Source organism: Neospora caninum, chromosome X (genome assembly GCF_000208865.1).
Source record: "Neospora caninum Liverpool complete genome, chromosome X".
Lineage (NCBI taxonomy): Eukaryota > Apicomplexa > Conoidasida > Eucoccidiorida > Sarcocystidae > Neospora > Neospora caninum.
Window position 1 is genome coordinate 3,880,575 of NC_018396.1, and position 10,926 is coordinate 3,891,500.

At 50.3% G+C, this 10,926-nt stretch overlaps 1 protein-coding gene across 1 annotated transcript; it reads right to left on the reverse strand.

The window, feature by feature from the left end:
• Nucleotides 1-1,454: 1,454 nt before the first annotated feature.
• Nucleotides 1,455-6,039, reverse strand: NCLIV_049330 (putative kinesin motor domain-containing protein; the record flags this gene model as incomplete). Its single annotated transcript, XM_003884485.1, has 8 exons — nt 1,455-1,711; nt 2,111-2,287; nt 2,751-2,946; nt 3,557-3,682; nt 4,095-4,237; nt 4,615-4,810; nt 5,041-5,330; nt 5,814-6,039. 8 exons carry the CDS (start codon nt 6,037-6,039, stop codon nt 1,455-1,457), a joined length of 1,611 nt encoding a protein of 536 aa, XP_003884534.1.
• Nucleotides 6,040-10,926: the final 4,887 nt, after the last annotated feature.

Genomic DNA, 10,926 nt, shown 5'->3' on the forward strand with positions numbered 1-10,926 from the left:
TTCATATGTAGAGAGGGAACACGGTCGCAGCCACATTACCGCACCGGTTGAAGCGTCAGACTCCGAATTGCATTTGCTGACGTACACTTAACGTTAGTGAACCACACGAAAACAACCGATACCTAATCGGTTCTTTGTTCAAGAATGGTCCATGTTGCCAATACGTTACGCGTTTTCTCTTCGTGTTGTCTCTTGGGTGCTATCTGCAACCGACTTGGAAGCGGCGTCTGCATCGACATGGATAGAATCGAGGTGACGTGATGCATCTTTGTGAGAATTTGATAGGAGCTGCCTCACCTGTTCTGTGGCCGAGTTCCCTGAGCCGTTCATTTGGGCCACGCGCAGATGGCGTAACTTGTCCCTCTCCTCGATAACACGGCCCCGTGCTTCGTTGGCCTGTTTGGCAAGACATTTCGCCCTGCCGTATAGCTCTTGCAGGTGGACCCTGTTATCGGCGTTAATACTGGTTCTCCTGACGTTCCGCCTGAAATCTTCGAAACTTCGACCCCTATCCAGCAAGAGTGCGGTAGCTTTGTCATCGGTCAAGGAAAGTACACCTGCTCAGGGAGCCGGGCATAGCGCCAGCCATGTCATTGCATGGTATAATCAGTCCACTGAAGTGCAATCCACGGTAAGTAGACATTGGCTCGTGCGTCTTGGCTTTGCCCCGTGGTGACGCGATGTATCACTTGTGGTATTTTGGCCTTGGTACGGGGAGGATGCAGCATCACCTGTAGCTCTTCTGAGTCGTCGAAGCAAGCCTCCGACACGACCGCTCAGATGCCTTGAGGCTCAAGAAAGAGACTAATTTGTGCGTGGAGGAACAAGTGAGATGCTGTCACAGTGTAAGGGTTCCAGTCTTCCACCGTTCAGCCGGCGGCATGTTTCTCTTTATTTCTACGGGAACTTATTCGGAAGCGGTATTCGTCTTTGACCGGAGTACAGTGACCCGGAAATGTACAGTGACGGGTTGCCCACCGTGGTGCGAATCGACAGGGGATTCTTTTTGCCTTGACTTCGCGTCGTCACAAGGAGGCAGCGTATCTTTCAGTGCATTACCCTTGAAATTCAATACCTCCCAACTGCCTGATACGTATGGCAACCACAAAGGAGTTGACAAGGGGAATTAGTGTATTTCGGGTACACACGTGCTTGGAAATGCAAGTTCCGGCCTACGTAGCGGCCGTTCAGTTTCATTTCCTTGTGGTAGGATAAGACGATACCTCAGTGGCCTGGAAATCATTGGCGTATGCCAAATACTGCCCGGCAAACTGGTGTCGCCTCCGCCTTGAGGGAGAAGCGATTACCGAAAGATTGGCTATCTAAGACTCCACGCGCCCCAGTCGGAATGCTGTGTCACATGCCGAAGACATACGACAGTAATACTTCTCCCGTGTCTTGGTGGAACAAGGGTTCAGAAGTATCGCTCGTTCGAAATAACCAACAATGTGCTCCTAAGACAAGCACATCCACTCACTGCAGTCTAGCGACAGTTCCGCAGCCAGCTGCGAATTTGCACCAGCAGTAGCCCTTGCCTTCCCTGGGCGGATTCCGTTCCGATTCAGCATATCAATTAGAATTGCGATTTCGGCGTCTCTCTGTTGTACATGCAGCCTGAGCTTGGCGACATCACTTCGCAGTTGCAAGTTCCACTTAGCTTCCTCCGACGTGGGTTCCAGAGAGGACATGCCCTCCGCATGGCTCGCCTGTCCTGCAAGCAGGCAAGGGGCCGAAGTCAATGCCGAGAAGTCGTTCGCGTACTGTACGAATTTAGAGCGCTGAAGCTCCTCTCCAAGTGAATCAATACTGCAGGCAACCCCAAGCCAGCAGATACCGGCGCCGAGGGCCGTTGCCGGTACTGGATACTTGCGTTGCTGAATTAGTCGGTACTAGGAAACGGCGTCTGGGCGTAACGAAACAGGAAGCACCACGTGTCTCCAGTTGGTAGTGCCGCATGTTGGATGAATGCTTTTAAGCATGTCCTGTTGGTCCGGAGTATCGCTCTTGAGAGGTGTGTTTCTTCGATTGGAAGCCATTTATAAGCTGACAACATGTGGGGGACAGCGTTGTGAAACGGGTGATAACGTGTAACTCCTCTGACAGCCCTCACTTTGTGTTCTTTGTCCAATCCCGTCTGCGTCACAGCCGCCTGCTTGAGCGGTGGACGCGATTTCCTGCAACTCCTTCTTCAGCTGGACACAGCGGTCGCGGAATATTTTGAAAGCGAGGCGAATCTTGCACACGTCTGGACCAAGCAAGGGCTGCGCCTCTGGGTCTTCGTCATAGGCTGCAAATGCACACGCGAAGAAACCGCTTTTTGCTGATGGTGCCGGCCTCTGAGGATTTGATAGTGCTCAATTTGCCGTGCAAAAGATGTGGATTGACAGCGCGCACGTCTTAGAACGCGCATGAAAACGGTCAAACAGTTCTGTTTCTCGCGGGTAAGTTACAACAAATGACAGCGCTGTTACGCTCTTCGACCGAAAAAATGGCGTGGTGCATCCGTGAGCGATTCCCTGAAGACAGAAAGGCGGCATAGAATCCGTTCGGCACTTCGCTAGTGTTTCAACTCGGGGACGGGCTTCTGCGGGAACGGGCGATGAGAGGCAAAGCAGTGAAACGCCCCGCGGTTGGTTAAATGAATGGCAATTCTGTCGACCCAACAAGTTCTCTGGCGAAGAGAGCAGGGGGTATTATCGGCACCAACGCCGGTTTCCACGATATATTTTGTTTTTATATCTGTCTCATACCGTCGATATAGGCATCGACATACTCTTCGCATCTCCGCCTGTCTTCCTCGCTGAGGTCTCTCTCACAGTTGAGTGTACTTCCGACTTGAGAGTTTAGAATCCGAAGGTGAGCCCGTAACTCTTCGTTCTCCCTCTTCAGTTGCTTCATAAGCAGGCTCGGATCGATTTCTTCATTGACACTAGCCTGGTTCTCTATCTGCAGGTGGCAACAGGTGAAACAGAATGACACAGGTACCCAAATGGGGGTCAGCGGTACTCGGGCTCGTGTAGATGCATTTTTACCAGGATATGTGCCGTCTGAGGGGACCCCTGGGCGGCAGACGTGACTTTCAACACTCGATCGGCTTCCTGGGTATGTACGTCTTTCGGTGGCTGATGCACCAGTTGCCTCGGGATGAGAACGCTTTGGGTCCGCAGTAAGCAGTTTCCAACACAACCACGTTTTCTTTGAGCATCTCTAGCTGAATGGCAGTGCCGTCTTACCGGCTGATTTCATGATATGCATATCACGCAATCGAGATTAACACACTGTGCCACAAACGGAAGACGAAATGCAGTGAACGAGATTCCTGCGCGAACGTCACTGCCATTCACACAGTTATATACGGTAGTCCCATCTTTTGGTTGGTGCTGAGTAGTATACCGCTGCCCGTCCAGATCATGCACGCACGCTCCGGAGGGCCAATGAGACACCTGAACTACAGGGCAACGTCCTAGTTTGTGCTTTTCCCTCTTACTCGAGCAACGGCTTGTGCGAACCTACAGGTCGACACCGTCTCTGGTATTGAGTCTCGCTCGGGGGTTACCGTTGCCACCATGACCGTCTGACAGTTTCCGCCCAGGGAATCTCTAAGAACAGATGTCATCATTGAATTTCTGTATGGCACGTGCACGCGGCGACCTTGTGCCCTCTCGTGGAGAGCCACGATGACCTATAGAAGAAATGGACAAGCAACTACAACCAGCACATTACTGCACGCGCTTGGCTACTTCCGATCGCGTATGCTGGAGGACGATTAATCCTGCTGCACAGCGAGACGTCGAACTAGTGAAACACTTGAAGCCAGTCCGACGTTAGTCATGTGGCTTACCACTTCTGTCAATCACCGTTTGTCTTTAAAAACCCACTTTGAGCTGTAGCGGTGACAGATTCTACGGTTGACCTACTGCTGGCTTTCACGAATGCCTTAATAGAAGCCGTTGAACCATCTAGGTCCTTCCACGATTTCCATTCTCTGTTAATCGTCGATGGTTGGAATAAGTAATTGCCAAGCGATGCCAGAACCTTGTGTATCCTCCGGCAGCTGACTATTTTCGGTAACGCTCGCGCCTCCTTTCAGCTACCTGTTCGAGATAGTGGAGCGCCAGGTTGATGCTGCAGGCCTCTCTGAAAACTGTGTCGCCGGGATTGACGCCACTTTGTTTGACGCGTTCAGACCCTGCCAAGTCCACTAGGTGCAGCTTTGACCTCCGTATGACAGAGGAACCTGGCAGATCGAGAGCAATCGAATTTTGCATATTTACAGGCTCGGCATGAGTCGCATTCGACTTTGTTTCATTTGGCAAAGAACATTTGTTGGTTGGTTAGCAGTACCAAAAAGAGGTCACACTATATGGTAAGCAACCGAGTTGTTGCACCTGCAATTCAAGCCAAAAAGGAGGCCCTGCTATTAATACGAACAAATATAGTCGAGATCGGTTCTGTGTTTCTCCCATATCCAAAGATTTATAACACAACCTGATGCGGGAACTTTGAACTGATCCGATGAAGTATATACGACTCTTTGAATGTTTCCAAGAATACACTATTTTAATTTCGACACTGGCACTAACAGAAGAGATCGCCTGATGTCCGTGCATTTACCAGGCTCTCGGGCTTCGATCCAGATGATAAAGATGCAGTGCGACCGCGTGGACGAATCATTTAGAGGCGTCTCGGCTACAATCCTGTTAGTGTCGCCAAGAAAAAGCAAATGGAGAGCTTCTTCCTCAGTAGGGGCAGGGTTGACAGATAAACCGCGCAGAATGAGATTGCCTTCTTCATCGTCGCTCGCAACAACCTGAAAAATAATGCCGTAGTCAACAGCATCCATCCGAAACAATGGCAGTCTGTCCCTTCTGTGGCGGGCATATTTCGTTTTGACTATAAAAGGGGGCCCGACCAGCAGACTCCACATTGTGCCGCGGCCGCAGGAAGCTCATGTGGAGAGCCGTCGTTCCAGTCTGCCTGTTTCTACTTGTCGGGAGTACTTCACTTGAACACACGGTTGCATCCCCAGAAACGAATGACGTGAATGTGATCCCACGTCAACCGAAGGGCGCTTGCCTTCTGCAAGTCGTCGATGCGACGGGCATCGACCTGGGCTTTTGTGAGGAGGTCGTAGCCCTTGTCTTGATATACTTCCAAGTAAGAAATGGCCACACGATATTGCACCAATCCATCCCGCTTCATCCGAGAAAAAATGAAAGACAACGCACGAGGAATTATTCCGCGGTCGTTGTAGCTCTCCGCCCCGCCAGTTATCGTAAACGTTTTTCCAGTGCCCGTTTGGCCGTACGCGAATACAGTACCGTTAATTCCTGATCCGACACACCGTATACGATCACACATCACTCTGTAGTAACTGTTCAGAATACTCTCGGTCGTACCCTGGTCTTCATGGCCATTTCTGTTACCGCTGATTCCCGTGGCATTTTCTCATCGAATCCCACACACACACGCAATCAAAAATACAGTTGCACCTGCAAATTTTCTTGGAGAAAATGCCACGCCCATAACCATCTCCTCCTGCAAATATGTCGCGCCCAAGGAGCATATATCCCGTTGTTTCGTCTGAAACAACTACGGGCCAGCGATATCCTTTCGGCAATGCAAGCGGAGAGGCAAACCTGACATCAACTGTGGATGCGACTCAGCACCAGCGCACAACTAATTGTACTTGCGTTAATATATATGCATGTTGCGTATGCATTTTCGTCATATATAGGCAGCTGTAGTGTATTGCAGGTCAAGGCAATGATATTACGCGGTGCTGCCCTGTAACAGGTGGCTGCTGTCAGTACCATTCATAAGGCCTTCAAGGACAGGGACTGCGACCGTCTGGAAAACGGTTTCCTGGGGCGTTTCCATGGTGAAAATGCCATCGAAGTAGAACGTGTGCTCATGCTTAGTATTGTCTACGACTCCTTGTGTAGTCTCGTTATCTTTACGGGGGAGACGAGCGACGAGAATGTTGCCGTGGTCCCCTCGAAACTCCAGTAGCTCTGTCACATCAATTGTTGGTCGCATCCTTAAGTAAACTTGGACATTTGTTTTTCTTTCAATCCGCAGCGTCGTTTCGCCGGGTTTTGTGTGGTTTGTTCGGCAGTCGCTGCGCGGCGTGGTGGCCTCTGGTGGGACAAAGCTAATCGACATCGTTTCTGGCGATTGCGAAACCAGCTTGACAGCTGGCCTTCCTGTCTGTTTCTGAAGCAAGGCAAACCAGTTGTCCTGGTTTTTCTAAAACGAGCAATACGATCAAACTGAAAGGGCGCCGTGGGACCAAATTTACTGGGTGCAGGGCACCCTATCGCAAGTGTGAAGCAGCAAAACTATCGAAGGAGCATACCGTCGTCCGCAGCGACGGCCATAGTACCCGAAATCTGGTAAGCGTAACCACACAAACGAACGTGTGTGGTTCTTACTTATTGAAGGAGAAACAGTGCCCGCTTTTGTCACACACAAAGCGTTCACTCGACAGCGGGCAATATGTAAACAGCCGGTCCATCAGATCTGATATTTCCACCAGATCTCATATCGATTACATGCAGGAATATTTGTCTCGATTCGTTCCTGGCAATCTCGCCCCGTAACACCTTGCCACTCAAGACCTGAACATGGCAAGATGGAGGCAGACACGGGCGCAAATTGTGCACTTGAGAAGTTTGCACGAGGCTTGTCGTGAATGCAACCTCCCACTCTGGAGCTACAAAGTGCAGCGCGTTCGCCAGTTTGTTGTTATCCCTTACACTTGTTTTTACCCGGACAATGGCGTGGGGCACTGGGACCCTGGGGGTTGTATCGCATGCTGTGAAGCACGAAAACGGCAATAAGACGTGTACATGTGGCTTCATTTTGGCAGAAAATACCATCATCAACAGTGCATTTTTGCGTCTATTGATTTGTGAAACTTCTTAGAAAACAGCAGATAGGCATTCTCGAACCTACGGTATTCGGCACATATTTCAATTCGGAGCTGCTTCGCCCCAAGGAGCGGATTTTCGGCTGTGTTGCCTACAGTTGCATGTACTGATGTTTTGCCTTGGAGTTAAGCAGCGGCAGCGCCTTCGTAATACATACAGATGCAGTACGTTTTCCAGTACAATTAGGGACACTGCCTTCCACTGAAGATACATAAGGTTCGCTGCGCGCATACCCACATCGATTGCATTCGTTCTTCTCAGAGAGATTTTCGAGGCCAGTGCAGCAAGCCCTCGTGTGCTGATAAAAAATATCGGTTTTCTCCAACTGTCCTACCAATTGGAAGTCGCTGGCCCGCTTCTGCGTTTCCGAACAACCGAGCAACATGTCTCGCCAGAAACGCTCCTCGAACACCGTCTCGGTAATGACGACTCAGCATTACCTGAAGCAGTTCACGGCCTCAAACGAAGGCTTGTGAAGAGTATTTTCCTATACCATGTTCTGAGTGGAAGTCGTCATTTGGCCTGGGCACCAGATCGAAGCGGCATATTTTTGGCAGGGGGCGCTCAATTCTGTGACAGCTTGAAGACGTCTCGTGGTTACACTGAAGCGTCTGTGGATCGTTTGCTCAGTTGCCTGTCATATACAAGCATGGATACTGAAGAGAAGAGGCAAGCGAGATCAGCGTCGGAGCCTGCTACAATCCTACCGGTGCCACACGTACCTGTTCCAACAGACGTCAAGGCAATGCGTGCCGTCAATCTACACCAGACGGAAAACAATGCTCATGCGTCTTCACAACGGACGGCAACACGCTACGATACGATCAACGGAACAGAGGGTTCAGAAGAACATGAACGCGAGGGGTTACAGAATGAGACCTCGAGCCTTCTCTGGGAGACTGGGATGTCCACAAACGCAGCAGGTTTGTTTCCAGCATAAGTCTGCGGTTACATGACGATGATGAGTGGCAAAGACGGCAACTGGGGGCCGTTAGAGAAAAACGGAAAGCGGCGGGCATAAGGTTTATACCCTCATCTGATTCAGAGCGCTAAGACACACGCTCGACTGGCCTGGCAGGCCGTTGTGATGCAAAGAGACAGCGAGTAATGGGGCAGCAGGAAACAAAGCGAATTGGGGTTCGGAAACAATCAGAGGTCGGGGCAGTACGTTCCCTAATTTTTCACTCGTCGTAAAGCTTGATGGGAAAACGAAGGACTCAACTTGCAATGAGTAGGCCTCTATGTTATTTCCTCTGTAACTATGTTTGCGCCAACAGAATGCCGGAGTAAGATTCAGGACGAGCAGAATGCCTGCATCAAACTGTTGGTTGAAGGTTGCGCTCAGTCCTTTGTGGATTTGTTCGAGCTGACAAATCGCTCCTGTTCTGCCGCGTCAGAATGTAGTGGAGACGGCTCCGTAGGGTCAAAATGTGTGGCATCAAGCTCTGGCATCGCCAGCGTTGGTGGCACTAATCCCTGTCCAGGTATGCAAACGACCACCAGAGAGAACGACATAGTAGTGAGGCATGAAAATCCATATCTAGTGACGGGTTACTTTTGCATGGTAGTCTGAACTGCCCATTTTGTCGCATTTGATGGCCGCAATGTGACTCCGTGTTTTCAGCGTTTTTTTAAAATGTGTATGGAGTGTGGAGCGGATATTGAGCATATTCTGGCGCTAGGGGGGTACCTGAGTGAACTATTTTTGAGGTCTGGACTCAAATGCTTTGAGGGAAGCCTCTTTTGGTTAGCAGTGTCGTCTCGGTTTCTTTCGGGTGACGCTACTGTAGGAGATGAACGTTTTCGAATCTGTGATGTCGAAACATTGTACCCTCATGCCAAGGAGACATGCAAGCATGAATGCAACAGCATCCCACTTCGAGCAGACATTGTTAGGGGTAAAGTCCCAGTATCAAGGAATTGTTGTAGCGCTACGTTGGTGGTTGACTTAATATCAAGTTGAAAAGAAGCGGTTATCCTTGAACCAGAAGGTGGCATAATTTGAACCGGCAATGGTACTCAACTGGAGTAAACAATGGAGCTAAATGTACCTTAATACATACAACCACAAACACATATGTTCACTCGCACACAGCTCAGTGCATGCGGTATGCATATGTGGCAGTGGAAGGGCGACATCTCTGAGATGGCTTCTGTAACCTTCCACCCTTTCCGCATACATGGTGGTATCGCCCGTGTCATGTAGGCGGCGAGGCGCCCACTCCATGGACAGAATCAGAACTCCAATATATGACTCAGGCAATGGTTGAGGCCGAACACCTAGTCTGGGACGGCAACCTGGATCAGGCACTGAAGATGTATCACGGGCTCTCTGCCTTCTTCCATTCCAAAGGAAATGTAACAATGGCCCAGGTCTTTCAGTTGAGATGTATTGACATAGCTCGTGAAACGGAGGCCAGCCTCGAGCTGGCGGCTGTCCTTCGAGAAATGGGTAGGGTCCGCACTACTCACGTTCCGCCTGATTTGCACCGCAGCGAGGCACACCCATATTCTGTGCCACACAACACGTGCGTCACCCAAGGAAGTGTGCATGTATTTCGGGTCCAGCTAGAGAGCGCAAGGATGCCTTGAATGATTGACGTGTGCGCAGGGCGTTTGTTTAGCGGTTACCATGCATGCAGAATTGCGGCTTTCAAGGTTTGGTCAAAGGGTGCTAGGCAAATACTTGAGTATCAAGTCATCTACCGTAGAAATAAATGTGTGGACAAACATCAGAAATGGAATAGCGATGGGACCAGCAGGAGCACAAGAAACTAAACCGCATCTCCTCGCTAGTGCTTCCTGCGGCTGAGTGCGGATGCGTTGGGGGATGCCCTAACCTCACGTCTTGACGTTTGCAAATTGCATCCCTCGTGTAACCATAGAAACGAATGGTATTCTCCGGGGTCCCCGTGCACACGGACTGGGGGGTCTGCCGCATTACATGGCACATGCACACCTGGCCACTCTGTGATGAGTCATGGCGTGGCCGATAACACGTGCTTATGTCGTGTGGTTTTTTCCTGAGGTTTTTTCCGACAGGCGATGTTTACGGCAGCCAAAATCAGTGGAAGAAGGCGTGTGGTGCTTACGAGAGCTCTCTCAACATCTGCGAGGAACTTGGTTGTCAAACTAATCAACAAATGACAGCCGACTCTCTCGCTACAGTGTATGACAAGCTGGCTGGCGATAAAATGGAAGTACAGAAATTCACAGTGTCGTAGTCCATTGTCCGTAGTGCGCCGCCGAGCGACAACGTAGAAGAGACTTTTCCACAAGACTGGCGGAGCCGTCTCCGTCATGATCGCGACAGTGGGGTGCTGTACGTGTGCAACAGGGCTGCTAGTTGCCAGGGCTGTGATTGTACCAGCAGAGATTCAAGCAGAACACGTAGGATTTACTGATCGCAATGCCTGCTAGGTCTTCGACACGTTCTGCATTCCAGCTGTTCATGAATCTCTGCGACTTTGAAACCTCAGGATGGTCAGTTTGAGGAAGCCCGGAGACTGTACGAGGAGGCTCTGCGTTGCGCAAAAATCAGTTCTAACAAAGAGGCTGAGTGGCGGGCCCTTCATTCACTGGGGCAGGTGCAGTACAAGCTCGGTGAGCTGCTCGATTCAACAGAATCTGTCAGACGAGTCCCTTTGTATTGTCATTATCAAGAATAACAATAGACGGAACACATGATTTGTCCACCCTTTTTCGATGGTCTCTTGACTATTCACCAGTACGTCGCACACAGCCGCGCGGTACCGAATGAGACGACAGGCATGTCGAGGGGCGGGTTCCAAAGGAGTCAATTGACCCCCGTACACACGCTGAAGCGCGATTCGGTCTCCAGACACCACTGAAAACCGTGATGGTGGTTGTACGACAGCATCTTTATTTACCGTGGACACTTACAGGATACTACGTACCTGATGTAACATTAAAACTCTTCTTTGTATTACATTTTATATTTCCCTCTGTAAGTACCTTCCTGGCTTCAAGCCAG